Source organism: Peromyscus californicus, unplaced genomic scaffold, assembly GCF_007827085.1.
Source record: "Peromyscus californicus insignis strain IS unplaced genomic scaffold, ASM782708v3 Scaffold_12__1_contigs__length_115047231, whole genome shotgun sequence".
In the NCBI taxonomy this organism is placed as follows: Eukaryota; Metazoa; Chordata; class Mammalia; order Rodentia; family Cricetidae; genus Peromyscus; species Peromyscus californicus.
In genome coordinates, this window is record NW_026294413.1 from 4,453,595 (window position 1) to 4,466,845 (window position 13,251).

General features: G+C 39.3%; 1 protein-coding gene across 9 annotated transcripts in view; it reads right to left on the minus strand.

The window, feature by feature from the left end:
• Positions 1-5,295: 5,295 nt before the first annotated feature.
• The window catches only part of Mbnl2 (muscleblind like splicing regulator 2), a 168,749-nt gene continuing 160,793 nt past the window's right edge, over positions 5,296-13,251 (minus strand). For all 9 annotated transcript variants that reach the window (XM_052732458.1, XM_052732453.1, XM_052732456.1 and 6 more), the window contains one exon: positions 5,296-8,061. In XM_052732458.1, coding sequence (XP_052588418.1) covers positions 8,047-8,061 — 15 coding nt within the window. In that variant the 3' untranslated portion in view covers positions 5,296-8,046. The remainder of the gene's footprint in view (positions 8,062-13,251) is intronic.

The window sequence follows — 13,251 nt, forward strand, 5'->3', positions numbered from 1 at the left end:
AAGGGAGAGTCTATGTGTGTCTCAGGTCTTAAGGGTTACCTGCTGCATCTTTAGGGTGGTGCTTCAAGGTCATAGACAGAACAGCTATCCACTACACCTGATCCCACTGCTAGGAGTTTCACAAACAGACCAAGCCACACAACTGTGAAACAAAAGTCTGTGTGTTTGATCAAGTTACTGTGAGGTCCTCAGGGTGGGCCTTTATAGACGTGATGAGTGTCTGTACGATGATGCGCAGCTGGTGACAGGAAGAGAAGGTCAGGTGACAGCTATAGCAGAGACTGGAGTGGCAGTTCCAGAATCGGGGGATGGTGAGAATTGGGGGTGACCTTCAGAAGCTCAAAGAGTCCAAGAAGGATTCTAGCTGGAGCCTAGAAATGAACATAGTCCCACAGGCACCTTCAGAGCTGTTAGAAATGCATTTCTGTAATTGGAAACTTCTCTGTTGTATCTTGTCAAGGCAGCTCAGAGGAGGAGCTCCTTCTGCTGTTATTGCATTGTTTACTTTCCTTAATACTGCGATCAGGTACCTGAGAGCTTGCAGGGTTGTTTATTTCTGCTTATACTTTAAGGGACACAGTGGGAGAAGGCGTGGTGGCAGAAGTGTGAGGCAGCTGGTCACAATGTATCTGCAGTCAGGAAACAGAAGCTGTATGGGGAGTGGAGCCTGTGACCCACTTCCTTCATCTAGTCCTAAAACTCAGTGTTCAAACACAAGAGCCTCTGGGGAGCATTCTGCCTTGAAACCAACTTCCCCATTTACTTGATAAGGGTCCAAATGTATTCTTCTAAAGTGCATCTTGCATTCTTAACTCCTGTGAATATGTCTATATTTGAAAGCAGTCTTGCAGATGTTACCAAGTTAATCCAAGGTCATCAGTGTGGTCCTTCATTCAGCATGACTGGTGTCCTTATGAGGCAATCTAAAGAGACATACAAGGACACCATGTGACACCAGAGATAGAGGCTGGAGCAGCATGGCTACAAGCCAAGGATGGCAAGGGTGGACAGCCCTCACGAGAAACTGGACTGTCCAGAAGGATTCTACCCAGAGCCTCATGAGGAGCTAACCGAGAGCCTCTGGTGGGCAGGGGGTTGGAACTTGCTTGTGTTCCTGACCCCTGAACTGCTAAGATGTCCTTACTCTGGGCTTACTGAATATTTGTTGAGTTGATGTAATTGGAGGCTTCCACAAAAAGAATGAGGCTCATTATTGTCATAAATTTCCTATAATTTAGCCACAGGCTTTTGGCTTATTAATTGTCACTGAGTAAACAGAAGAGATGCCCCTTCATTGTCAATAAATGGATAGAACAAGGAGATAAATAATTCTGGTGGGACCCAAGCACTCATTTGAAAACTATTTTAGGGGGAGTAACTGATGGCCAGCAAGCAATTGTGTCATAGCCTGCTCCATGGGGCTGTTACATATCCTCTTACTTAAATCTCATTATGTCTCAGTGAAATAGATTCTATTGTGAGGCTCAGATTATGGATGAAGAAAATTGATGCTTAGAAGTTGTTCAATGTAGACTTGAGAGTTAAACTTGGGCAGAAAATCAGCTCTTAGCCGCTAAACTATTGTGACATGCAGACGCTGATCTTTCCTTTCTTTAGATCAAGAAAAGAATTTGTCATTACAGATGATTAATATTTGGATCATACTCCATATAAATATGCGAGAGTCCTGGGTATGCATTTATTCTGTGCTTTGCTTGGTACATCTGCATAAACCTAATCAATTTATCCAGACACGTCTGGAGCTCTGGGGGCTAGTGTTCTTTAAGCTACTTTGGATGCATTTTCTCCCTCTGTAAGTTCATGTATTTCATATTTCAATACATGGACTTGATTTGAGGACTCAGTCGAGGCCAGGGAAGGGGTCCCTGGCAACCACCGCACTTGGCTTGTGTGCTCATGAGAGCTTTCCTGTGAACAGAAGAGTTTCTAGCAAAAGAAAAAGACTGACCTCATTTCTACTGTTTCAATGTGCATACAAGAACCAATGTGGATCTCTTTTGCTTACATAAACCAGAGGCCTGGGAAGACCCACAGTAAAGTCAGGAGACAAAGGCTGACAAGAGCAGCAGCCAACTTCTTAGCCTCTCTGGACACAATTGGATTTTAGTGGGATGCCTTCCATGTGTGACCTTTATGCAGAAATTCATTCTCTCTGGCTATTCCCCCAGACATTCAAATTGCATCTTCTCAGTGACTGTATCTATGGGTCTGACTGCTCTGTGACTTCATGGAACATCATTATTGGGCAAATTCCAATGGCTTTCATTTTGTTTTATTTTAGCAGAACCATATGGAACTGGACAAATCTAAACAAAACTGGGATACCCTGGAGAGAGGGTACTTCTGGTCCTAATAAAGAATTAAACACTGTCCTAAATGTCTAATAGTACTTTGTAGTTTGTAACTACAAAGTATTTCTTATTACATTGTATTCTCGTGATAGGGAAGAAAAGCTATTTATTTGAAGCAAAATTTTTTTGCTTAAGTTTACACTTCACTTTAAGCCTACATGCATATTGTGCTCAGAACTATAAAGAAAGTTTAGCTTGGAGAATGCCACAAAGTAAGTTCACTACAACATGGCTGTGGAGTCAGAATGAGCCAAGGCTTGAAGTTCCAATCCATGAAAGGGTTGCCTAATTTTCATGAGTTTTTATTTCTCATCTACATTGTGAGTATAAGGAATCCTTTGTAAAGCTTGAGATTGTGTAAAATGCATGTGAACCAAGTCAGTCACTGCCTCTACCCCATTTCACGAAACAGCTCAATGTGTGGGGGTATCTGAAATGACCTTATTAAAATTAAGTCAAGTAACACATGCGAAAGTTACATGCAATGTGCTGGGAAGACACCTCGAGGTGGCAGGCAATCAGCTTTTGAAGGAACTGAGACAGAAGAAATTGAAGTTGTGTGCTGTCTGGCCAGGCATGTGGGACGTGCCGGGCAAAGGTGCTGGGCGGAGCTGTGGATCTCCATACCTGGGTGGTGGAGGGGTAGACATTGAAAGGCACTGTTGCCCTAGAATCACACTGTACATAATGGCATGTATTTGCTGTGCTCTGCATTAGGAATGTTTGCAGCAGCCGGAATCACTTGTCAGTTATTAGCAATTCTCTTCACTGACACAGCGTGGACTTGATGGAAATCTACACAGACTGTTTACCACGGGGTTTGGAGCCTGGATCTCCTGCCCTACCACTCACTCCCCTCACCTTCTCCACCAAGGAACAGAGCGAAGTCATTACCAATTCATTCTTCGTGAATCACGTTTATTCACGACTCAGTCATTTCTATGGACAGGGAAGTACCCAACAGCCATAGTTGCTCAATTTCTCACACACTCGGATGCTTTAAATGGGGAAATTATCCTTTAGGGAGTCAGTGTGTTGAATATTTCTGATGCTTTAGAAGCATCAGAATGTTGAAGAATATTTCACTTTGCCTGGCAGATCCTAATTACATAGTGTTGAAAAAAACAAACAAACCCCCAAACAAAAACCAACCAACCAACCAAATAAAACCCACCAAACTTTGGTTAAGGATAAAGAATGATTTCTGAGTCTGAAATATCCTTTTTATATTAGTTCAAAATGGAAATAATATTTTTCTTTGACAGAGCATTACGTAAGACACTTGACATCTTATATCTCAATACTTTCATGCTAAAGAGATAAAGTAGGCTGCTTTCATATCCTCTCAGGTTTGAGACAAAGGGTTTTTTTTTTTTAAAGCTTTATTGTTATTTATACGTATGGGTGATCTGCCTACATGTATCTCTGTGCACCATATGCATGCAATGCCTGTGGTGGCCAGAAGAGAGTGTCAGATCCCCTGAAACTGAATTTACAGACAGTTGTGACCCCCCCATGTGGGTGCTGGGAATTGAACCCTGGACTTCTGGAAGAGCAGCCAATACTCTTCAGCACTGAGCCATCTCTCCAGCCCTTGAGATACTAGACTGGTTTGTGGACACAAGGAGTCACAGATTCCCTTCCAACCCAGGGTATGTTCTGTTTTTTGTCTATGTGGCCAGGCCCTTTGCATATAGCACTCACCTTTCTGTCCTCCACATCAGCTCCAAATCACACTGCTCACTTAAGCTCCTTCTAGAAGCCTGTATCACAGGCTAACGGTCACTTTCTTTTAATGAAATTCATGTTCTTTCCCCGGCCCCCCCTTTACTTACCTATGTTCATGTCTCTTCATTATTAATCAGAATCACAAGCAAAAGGACTATATAATGTTGTGGAATTATTTTAAGATGTGTTACATTTGTTTATGCTGTGGAACACTTGTTTAATGATGCAAAGATGTGTTGTATTCCTTTATGTTGCATTTGTTTAACACTGTGAGGCTGTATTACTGTGCCTGTGTAAAACACCTGATGGTGTAACAAAGAACTGGCTAATAGCAAGGCAGGAGAAAGGATAGGTGGCGCTGGCAGGCAGAGAGAATATATAGAGGAGAAATCTGGGAGGAGAAGAAGAAAAGAGCAAGACAACAGGAAGAGGAGGTCACTAGGGGCCAGCCACCCAGCCAGCTACAGAGTAAGATTGAAAGTAAGATATACAGAAATAAAAGGAAAAAGTCCAGAGGCAAAAGGTAGATGGGATAATTTAAAGTTAAGGAAATCTGGTAAGGAATAAGCCAAGCTAAGACCGGTCATTTATAATTAAGAATAAGCCTCTGTGCGTGATTTATTTGGGAGTTGGGTGGCGGGGCCCCCCCCAAAAGAGTAAGAACAAAAAATAACCAACAACATTTTGGTGTTCCAATGTGGGCCTGTATTTCCAACAACATTGGATGGTGGAATGTATTGTTGCTAATTTTAAATGATGCTGAATGTATTTCCCAAGTGATCATACTAAATTATTTTTTTTGCTGTGAAAAGCCAAAGCCTGGGGCTAGAAAGCTGGCTCAGTGGATGCATGTGCTTGCTGCCAAGCCTGACAACGTGAGTTCAATCCTTAGGTCCCGTATTGTAGGAGAGAATCAACTATCTCAAACTGTCCTTTAACTTCCATATGCACAGTGGTATATACCCCTCAAATGAAAGTGTGAAAGGAAAGAGCCAAAGCCCGAAGCAAAAAAAAAAAACAAAAAAAACCAAAAAAAAAAAAAAAAACGTAAGTAAATAAATAAAACCAAAGCGTTGCCCATCTCCCATCTAAAAGTACTGTTGGTTCTTTCATATCATTAAGTGATGTCTGCACCAAAGTAAAAACATTTCTGTCCAACTAATTAACTGTCTAAAGAAGAAGGAAGCCCACACAATCCTTTTAAATGCTTCTTTTATTTCATTGGTTGTACATTGGGTGAGTGAACTGAATATTACAACCAAAACATAGAATTGATACAAATTAGACTCCTGTTCACACTGTAAGATAACGAATGAGGGAATTCTGTAAGAAGTGTTATGGAAAGATTTAGTAGAAATGTGACCAGTGGTATGTGGCTGAAAGAACATGTCTGTGAAGTGCTGTTACACCCTGAAAATCAAGAGTGAAATGGAGTCCCGTACAAGTGGAGTTAGTTTCCTAACTGCTGTAGCTGTTGAACTGACATCTTCCTGTCTTGGATATTGGTGATTTTGTTTTTGTAATTAAACAAAGCATTTAAGATTTATTCATCATAGTCAGACTTCTGAATATAAACAAACTTTTGGCAAATAATATTTATACAGAAAAATAGTTTTAGATCCTCTCAAATCCCAGAATTATTCTATAAAATTACATTATAAATAAATAAAAAGCAAAATCTGTTGTACATATATTTGTACATCTATGCATTTGCCTTGCCTCCTCCTTATTGTAAATGGCATATTTGACTCTCTGCATATTATAATCACAATTCTGGAAAATGGATATCATAGTAAAAAATACAGTCATCTATATTTGCTGGGGGATACAGGTGATGTTTTTGATGCTCCATTATTAAAGGGCTGAAAATAGCTATGTGCTAATAATTTTTAAAATAAAAATCATGAAATGAAAGAAAATAAAGACAGTTACAACAATTAGTCTACAAAAATATTTCAGTGATTCCCATAATTTACCTTTTAGTAATGTCTACTATCTTCTCCATGAGTTTAAATGAATAAGTAAAGAAAAAAATAAGTATGAGTGTTTTAGGCAAGTTGTAGCATAACTACATTGTTATAACTGAGAAAATTACAAATATCAATAATACATAAAGATGAAAACTATTGAAGTAATACAAGTTAGATACAATATCTTTCCACAAATTAAAACAAACACGATACAAGCACTACGCAAGATTATACTCAGAATGTGATTTTTCTTTTGATACAATTATCAGATCTGATGTAAGATAAATAGATAGTAATTAGACTTTGACCAACATGAATTAAATGCAGATTTTTTCTCAATCAAAAAAAATTGATATGGTTGATGCCTCTAGTTTTCAGAACAGGCGATGATACCAAAATTTAAAATATTTTACATTCAATCTCAAAAGTCAAAATACTTCAATCACTAAAATGTCCACAAAGAAAATGGATGTTTTAAACAATTACACATAATATCCATTTATAACAGCTGTTTCATTTCTTAAACAATAATTTAAAAACTATGTAGGTACTGTGTAGGCTATGTGCAACATATAAAATGTGAAATATGAAATATTTGGTACGATAGTGCTTAAAATAAATTTTAAAACAAACTTTCTGAACAAAATTTAATTGTATCGCTATTACCTTGAAGATCAACCAAGTATTTAAAAAAGTAAACAACATTAAAATATGTTTCATCCATATATAGTATATATATGTATGTGTATATATAATATGTATGTACTTGTATTAAAGTTTTTTATACTTTTGAGACATAAAATATGCTTTAAGGTGAAAGAATTAAAAGAACTATTTTTTCCATGCTGTAGTTAGTTACAACCCTTTAATCCAACTTTTGAAATGCAAAAACAGTAATGGATATTTTAAAAAGTGAAACTATCTACCTCTTTTTTGTTTACATAGTAATTTAGATTAAAGTCACAGTTTGCATCTGTCGTGACTAAACTCAGACGTACTTAAACTGGAATATTATACAGACCTCCCCACCTACAGCTTCCCTGTTGGACTAGGTTTTAGTTTAGAAGAGCTATTCGGTAACAGGCAACCGGAGGGCGAGTTTGAAAGACCATTCCCTTAGATTCATTGGCATGAGCCTTTCATTCTTGTCAAGCTGGATGAAGTCTGGCAAAATCTAGGCACTTCTACAAAGTCTCTCTTATAAAACAACTTTAAAAATATACTTGTAAAATAATACCTTCAAGACTTTGTTGGGTGGGGTATGAAGCTCATACCGTGCAAAGTTTTTTTTTTTTTTTTCAATCTATGCAATGTTATTCTAGAATCCCATGATTCAGTGCGGCATCTCCAGGCAAACCGAAACCCACACTTGGATGTGTCCCCAGCAATTGTGCTTGAACTGCCATTCAAATTTTAGACCTGCGAGGCAGGTATCTGTTTTACTTCACTTCTCATCTTTGCTGCAGTGTTCATCTCGTCAAGAAGTGAATCATACCCTTTGATCCAGTCAGGAAATGAAATGGTGGTGATCGGAGTTAGAATCGAACCTGCCCTTGGAATAAGTACTTAAACTAATGCTAACTGTTTATTGCTAAATTTGAAATATTCTGAGTCGAAATGAGTATATTGGCTGGACTTTCTGCATCAGCTATAGTTATGGAGATAAGACAATATTCCTAGGACAGAAACTATGCTTAGAACCCTGTAAAAGAAAACCTCATCCTTTATGCCTTTGAACATCGCAGCTGGTCTCAGGTAGTTAACTATCTTAGGCTGGAATATACTAAGCATACCATATTTAATACTCATATATGACATAGCAGAACTAGCCTTAGGGTTGTGGTCTGTCCAGAAGAACTAAATTTAGCATGCAGTTTGTGGCAATTCTATCGAGGAGGAAACAGGGTAGTATGTACAGTAACAATGTTTAGTTATTCTCAATGCAGATTCTTGGCATTCCATTCCATTTCTGTTGATTATTTCAGAATTATCTGTTGAAGAAAAAGACAAATGCAATTTAGACTTTCTGCAGGGAAAATAAAGAGCTTAAGTCTTACTCTTTGCAAAAAGATATGTGAAAGTAGAATGATCTTCAATTTCTCATAATTCTGATACAACCATTAACTTTGTAAAATCTCTACCCTTCATGCTGATGATTTCACACTTAGCAATTTCTTCTGTGTAGTTGTGGTAAGGAATGGTGACTCAAACACACAGTGTTCTCTATGGCACCATGACAGCATGTATGTGGGCAGGCAGTCTGTTTAGACCTCAATCTCCTAAATCATTTGCTTCATATTTCTTTGCTATATGTTCACAAGACTATCAAATTGATATTTGCTCTAGCAATAAGAAAGCCTAAGTAAAGAATTTATTCTCTGAAAGTTGTTTATGAACTTAACTATAAATATGTAAGACTTAATCAATCAGGTAGTTTAATTATTAACTTGTAATTCAAAGATATAGTCCTATCAAACATAATCTTGTTTCCAAAATATAACAGCAACCAGTTTCAAATGCAGAATATGCTTAAATGTCAGAGTAAAGAGAAAACAGGTAACAATCTAATTAAGCAGTTAAGATATTCTTAAGAAACCCAAAAGCATAGATAAAGCTCAAACAAAGCTTTAATAGTTTACTATTAAATTCAAGCTATGGTCCTCGGGATTAATCTCCAAGGTCCTCATCCCTGCTTTTGCATTACTAGATTTTGAATCCTGGGCCTTGCACATGCTAGGCAAACACTCTGCCACTGAGCTAAACCCTCAGTCCAATCATGTCCCTTTCTAACTCTATCCTTTTGTAAAGGTGAGGGAGTTTTGCCTATGTGGTCTACGCCATTAAATATCAAGCTTAGATGTAAAATTTTATCAAAACTATTTGTTCTTTGTGCAATGTTTTGATTTTACTCTGCATAATTAATGAACAAAAGTTTATTTGTTAAATAGCCAAAAATCTCCAAGAAATAACTGACAAAACCGCTATGGTAAACATCAGCTAATATCACCACACGCCAGGCTTCTGTTCCCAGGAAAAGGGCCATGTCTATAAACGCAATTCATCATCCTATTACGTCAGAGTTTATGTATATGGATGTTTTTCTTTGAACACTCCAATAGTTCATATGTAGTATTTTTAGTAAGTCTAAGTGATAAACACGTTCATCCTTTATTGAGGCATACAGATGTATATAGAACTGATGAAAATGGGCTGATTTACAAAAAATACTTATGTGAAATGAAAGTTCAAAATTTCAGATACCAAGGTTATTCATTTAAGATTTATTTACTTATATTTAGTTATATGGATGTATATGTGTCTGTGAGTGAGGATGCTACATGTGGGTGGGTGTCCAGAAGAGGGTGTTGGAGGTTCTGAACTGCCCAACCTGGGTGCTGGGAACCAAACTTGGGTCCTCTGGAAGAGCAGCAAGTTAACCACTGGGCATCTCTCCAGCCCCTACCCTATTTTTGTTCTTAAAAAAATTCCTTGGAATTTGAAACTAATTTGGAAAATAGCATTCCTTATTTCATATATTGGTAGATGTGAATAAGAATAACATATAATTTTTATATGTAGATACTAACACAGGATCTAATATGTGAATGCATTTATCATATTGTCTTCGAATGACACCATTACAGTTAGGTAATATTTAGATTCTCCAAATAGATTATAACTTTTTATAAGATTATTAAATAGGAATCTCTTCTATTTCATCCCCGAGCTTCCATGCTGTCTGTACATCAGGACCATTTCCTAAGACATCAAATCATGTCCCATTTTCCTCTACCTTTCATTGCTATAGCAAGAGTTCCTGAAAGATTTAGGGGAATCTTCTAGTTCCTGAGACAAACATATAATAATGTATGTTTTGAAAATGCACAATCCTGCTTATTGGCAGAAATTAAAAAGCCAGACAGAATGAAATTTACAAACACCTGGAAAGACAGGCACCCTACAGAAAGCCCAGTAAAATGAGAATGGGTAGATTTGCATTATAGAAATTTACAACAATGCTTTGAACTTGTGTGTGACAAAGAGAAAACTGAGTAGCTGGACTGGAACTCAGTCTCAAAGTTGTAACTAAAAGTTGCCTAGACTCACCCAGCCTGCCTTTCCCCTCTGCTCCAGGCTACTCAAAAGTCAAAAGTGGCTTCTGGTGTTGTTGAACTTGAAGTCATGACTGCTACTTTGAATCTAGACCAGAAAACTGGCTGTTCAGGGCTGTACCTTTGTCTATCTGTGGAATGTATGTGTAGATAAAGAGGATGAGTTATACTCATAGCAGCTGTGGACTTCAAGAGGTTCCAAAACTTGACCTTAGGGGTCAGGAAAGCATTCAGTTTTTCTCCTTAGAAGTTCCATTTGGAGGTGGCAACATTTTTTTTCGTGAAAGTATCATTTATTATTAATTTTCTTTTCTGAGAACTCTAACTTGTTGGGCCTGTCTGAAGTACACTTTAGGACAGTGGTCAACCTGTGGGTGGCAACCCCACCTGGGTTGTATATCAGATATCCTGAATATCAGGTATTTATACTACAATTCATAACAGTAGCAAAATCACAGTTACGAAGTAGCAATGAAATAATTTTATGATTGAGGGTCACCACAACATGAGGGACTGTATTAAAGGGCCACAGCATTAGGAAGGTTGAGACTACTGCTCTAGGGTGAAGTGTCCCTTGGAAAAAAAGAGACCCTTGAAAATAGAACATTAAGGTGATGAGCAGCAGCAAACCAATGCCACTCATTTCAAAACTGTCCCTTTGATGACTGTTTTTCCTGTTAGGAGACACATAACCCCTGTATCTGTGGTGTCTGGGGTGCTGCAGGAAGTGAAGATGGTGTCAGGGACTTCTCTCTAGTTTTTTACCTTCTTTCCTTTAGTTGGGTTTTATTCTTAATTGATGCTAAAGGGCTACAGTTCAAAGACGAATAGGTACATTTTGTACCTTTTTCTACAGGCTTGCCCCAGAGATTTTCTTCTACACTATCTATGTATCTCCTACTATACCTCTTCAGCTCTCCACCTCTCTCTCTCCACCATTCTTCATGATGGTTTTCATACCCAAGACTGAAGGCTTCAGAGGTGCCTGGACATTAAGTATGGGCACAAGTCATATTCTTAAAAGACTAGGCTTCTAGGTGTTATAGGTGACCTGGTGCATACCCTACAAATCTGATTTGGACAAACCCTAATTTTGAGTTTGTATATTTAGAAATGGTTAATTACAGTATCAGGGCTAGAGTGATGGCTTAGCGGTTAAGAGTGCTTCCAGCTCTTTCAGAGGACCCCAGTTCGGTTCTCAGCACCCACATCAGGAGGCTTACAACTTGCCTGTACCTCCAGCTGCAGGGCACCTGAGGCCTCTGTCTTCAGCCCGTGTGGGAAATCTTACATGAACACACACACACACACACACACACACACACACACACACACACACACACACACACACCCTGCACACACATTGAAAAACTTTTAAAACAGCCCATCAAATTTAAGCACAACAGGCTTCTTTCCTGCCTTTAGTCCAAGCTGAGGCTGCTAGCCAAGGTGTCTAATTCAGGGCACTGCAGTCCAGACATTCTTGGAGGAGGTAACTGAAAACTTTCATTAGGTCCGCAAAAGTCTGTGTACAAGTTAAATGGAGAGCTAGCTAGCTTTCTCCTAAAGGGCCTTCTCTGTTTCTGCCTGAGTTTTAGTGTCTACACTCTTGGCTTTCAGTAGGCGCTGAGAACATCTATCAGATATGAGCCTAGTGTGTGCTGTAGCCATATTTTGCAGATATGGAAGTCTTGCATAACCAGATATTTGCTCACTTTGCTCCTGGCATGAGAATTCTCTTCAGGGCATGAAAATGGTGGCCTGTCTCAGATCCATGCCATGAATGAAGGGAAGCTGTGATTCCAAAGCCTTTTTTGTACCTCATAACATGCTAACTGAGAAGGATGCTCAGAAGAGCCCCCTTGAGCCTGTGAATCAGAGAAAGGGGATGCCATAGGGCGAGTCCGGAGGAACCAGCCAGGTGCATGAAACGGAGGACAGTGTGTGCTGTCTGAAGGAGCTGGTGCTGGCCCTCAGTGATCACCTACATCCCACCCCAGCCTCTTCCCAGTGAATGCAAGAAACTCCTGCCACCCTACCCCACCAAAGAGCCACTGCTTCAGCTTCTGTGAAACACTGGCAAGCTGTGGCAGGAAAAAAAATCAAATGTATTGAACAAGACCCATTTTCTGTGTATCTTCCTGGTGGGTGATTCCCTTAAGGAAGTAGTATTTACTGAAACAGAACTGTGACTGGAGGGGCAAACTTCTTAAGTATGACTATGGTCTGTCATGTATGGTAAGTCAAAACTTTGAACTGAAAATATCATTTTCAAATCCCTTTCCCACTAAAAGAAGAACAACACAAAAATGAGGACAGCTGATACCCACAAAATGTATGGTTCAATTTAGAAAAGACAGACACACTTGACCTCCAACCAGGCGTGCCTTCACAAATCCTTTGGGGTTCCTCTGGTTGTAACAATATGTGTGATGCAAAACCATCAGATGGTTGCAATCTACTTATCAATAAGGAAAGGAAATCATATGAATTAATTAAACTACATCCCTTAAGCTGCTGTATTTAACAGTCTGATGATTCTCCTCAGTGTGAACATAGTCCATAAGTGGTCTGATTTTTTTTTTTTGAAGAAAAAGCATGAATGGCTCCTGAAAGCATCAACAGGGTCTTCCTATCAGACATACCACCGACTAGTTCGTGTGTCCGTAGTGACATGTGTGACATGGACGACGGAAAAAGTCACAAAGACGTGGTCTGGGTGGGTCTAAGGAGATACAAGCCCGCCAGGGCCAGTCAGCACGCATATACAGCGTGCTGACCCACATGACGGAGAATGACGTCTGTGGGCGGATTCGGCAACAGGCGGTTGGTGGATGTATGCATCAGACCCACTCTGTGGAGGAGATGCCCAACCAAGTCAAGACCGCTGCTTCCTGAGTAGAGCAATAGTTGTAGCATCCTCAGGGCAGACAGTGGCAGGAAAGTTGGTGGGACTGGGATTGAATAACTATTGGGGAGCTAACCCTGCAGCTTCCAGACCCTTAGTGTTCACCCCCAGGAGTAGGGCACTAGACCAGCAGACACCCACTACCTAAAAAGAAAATAGTC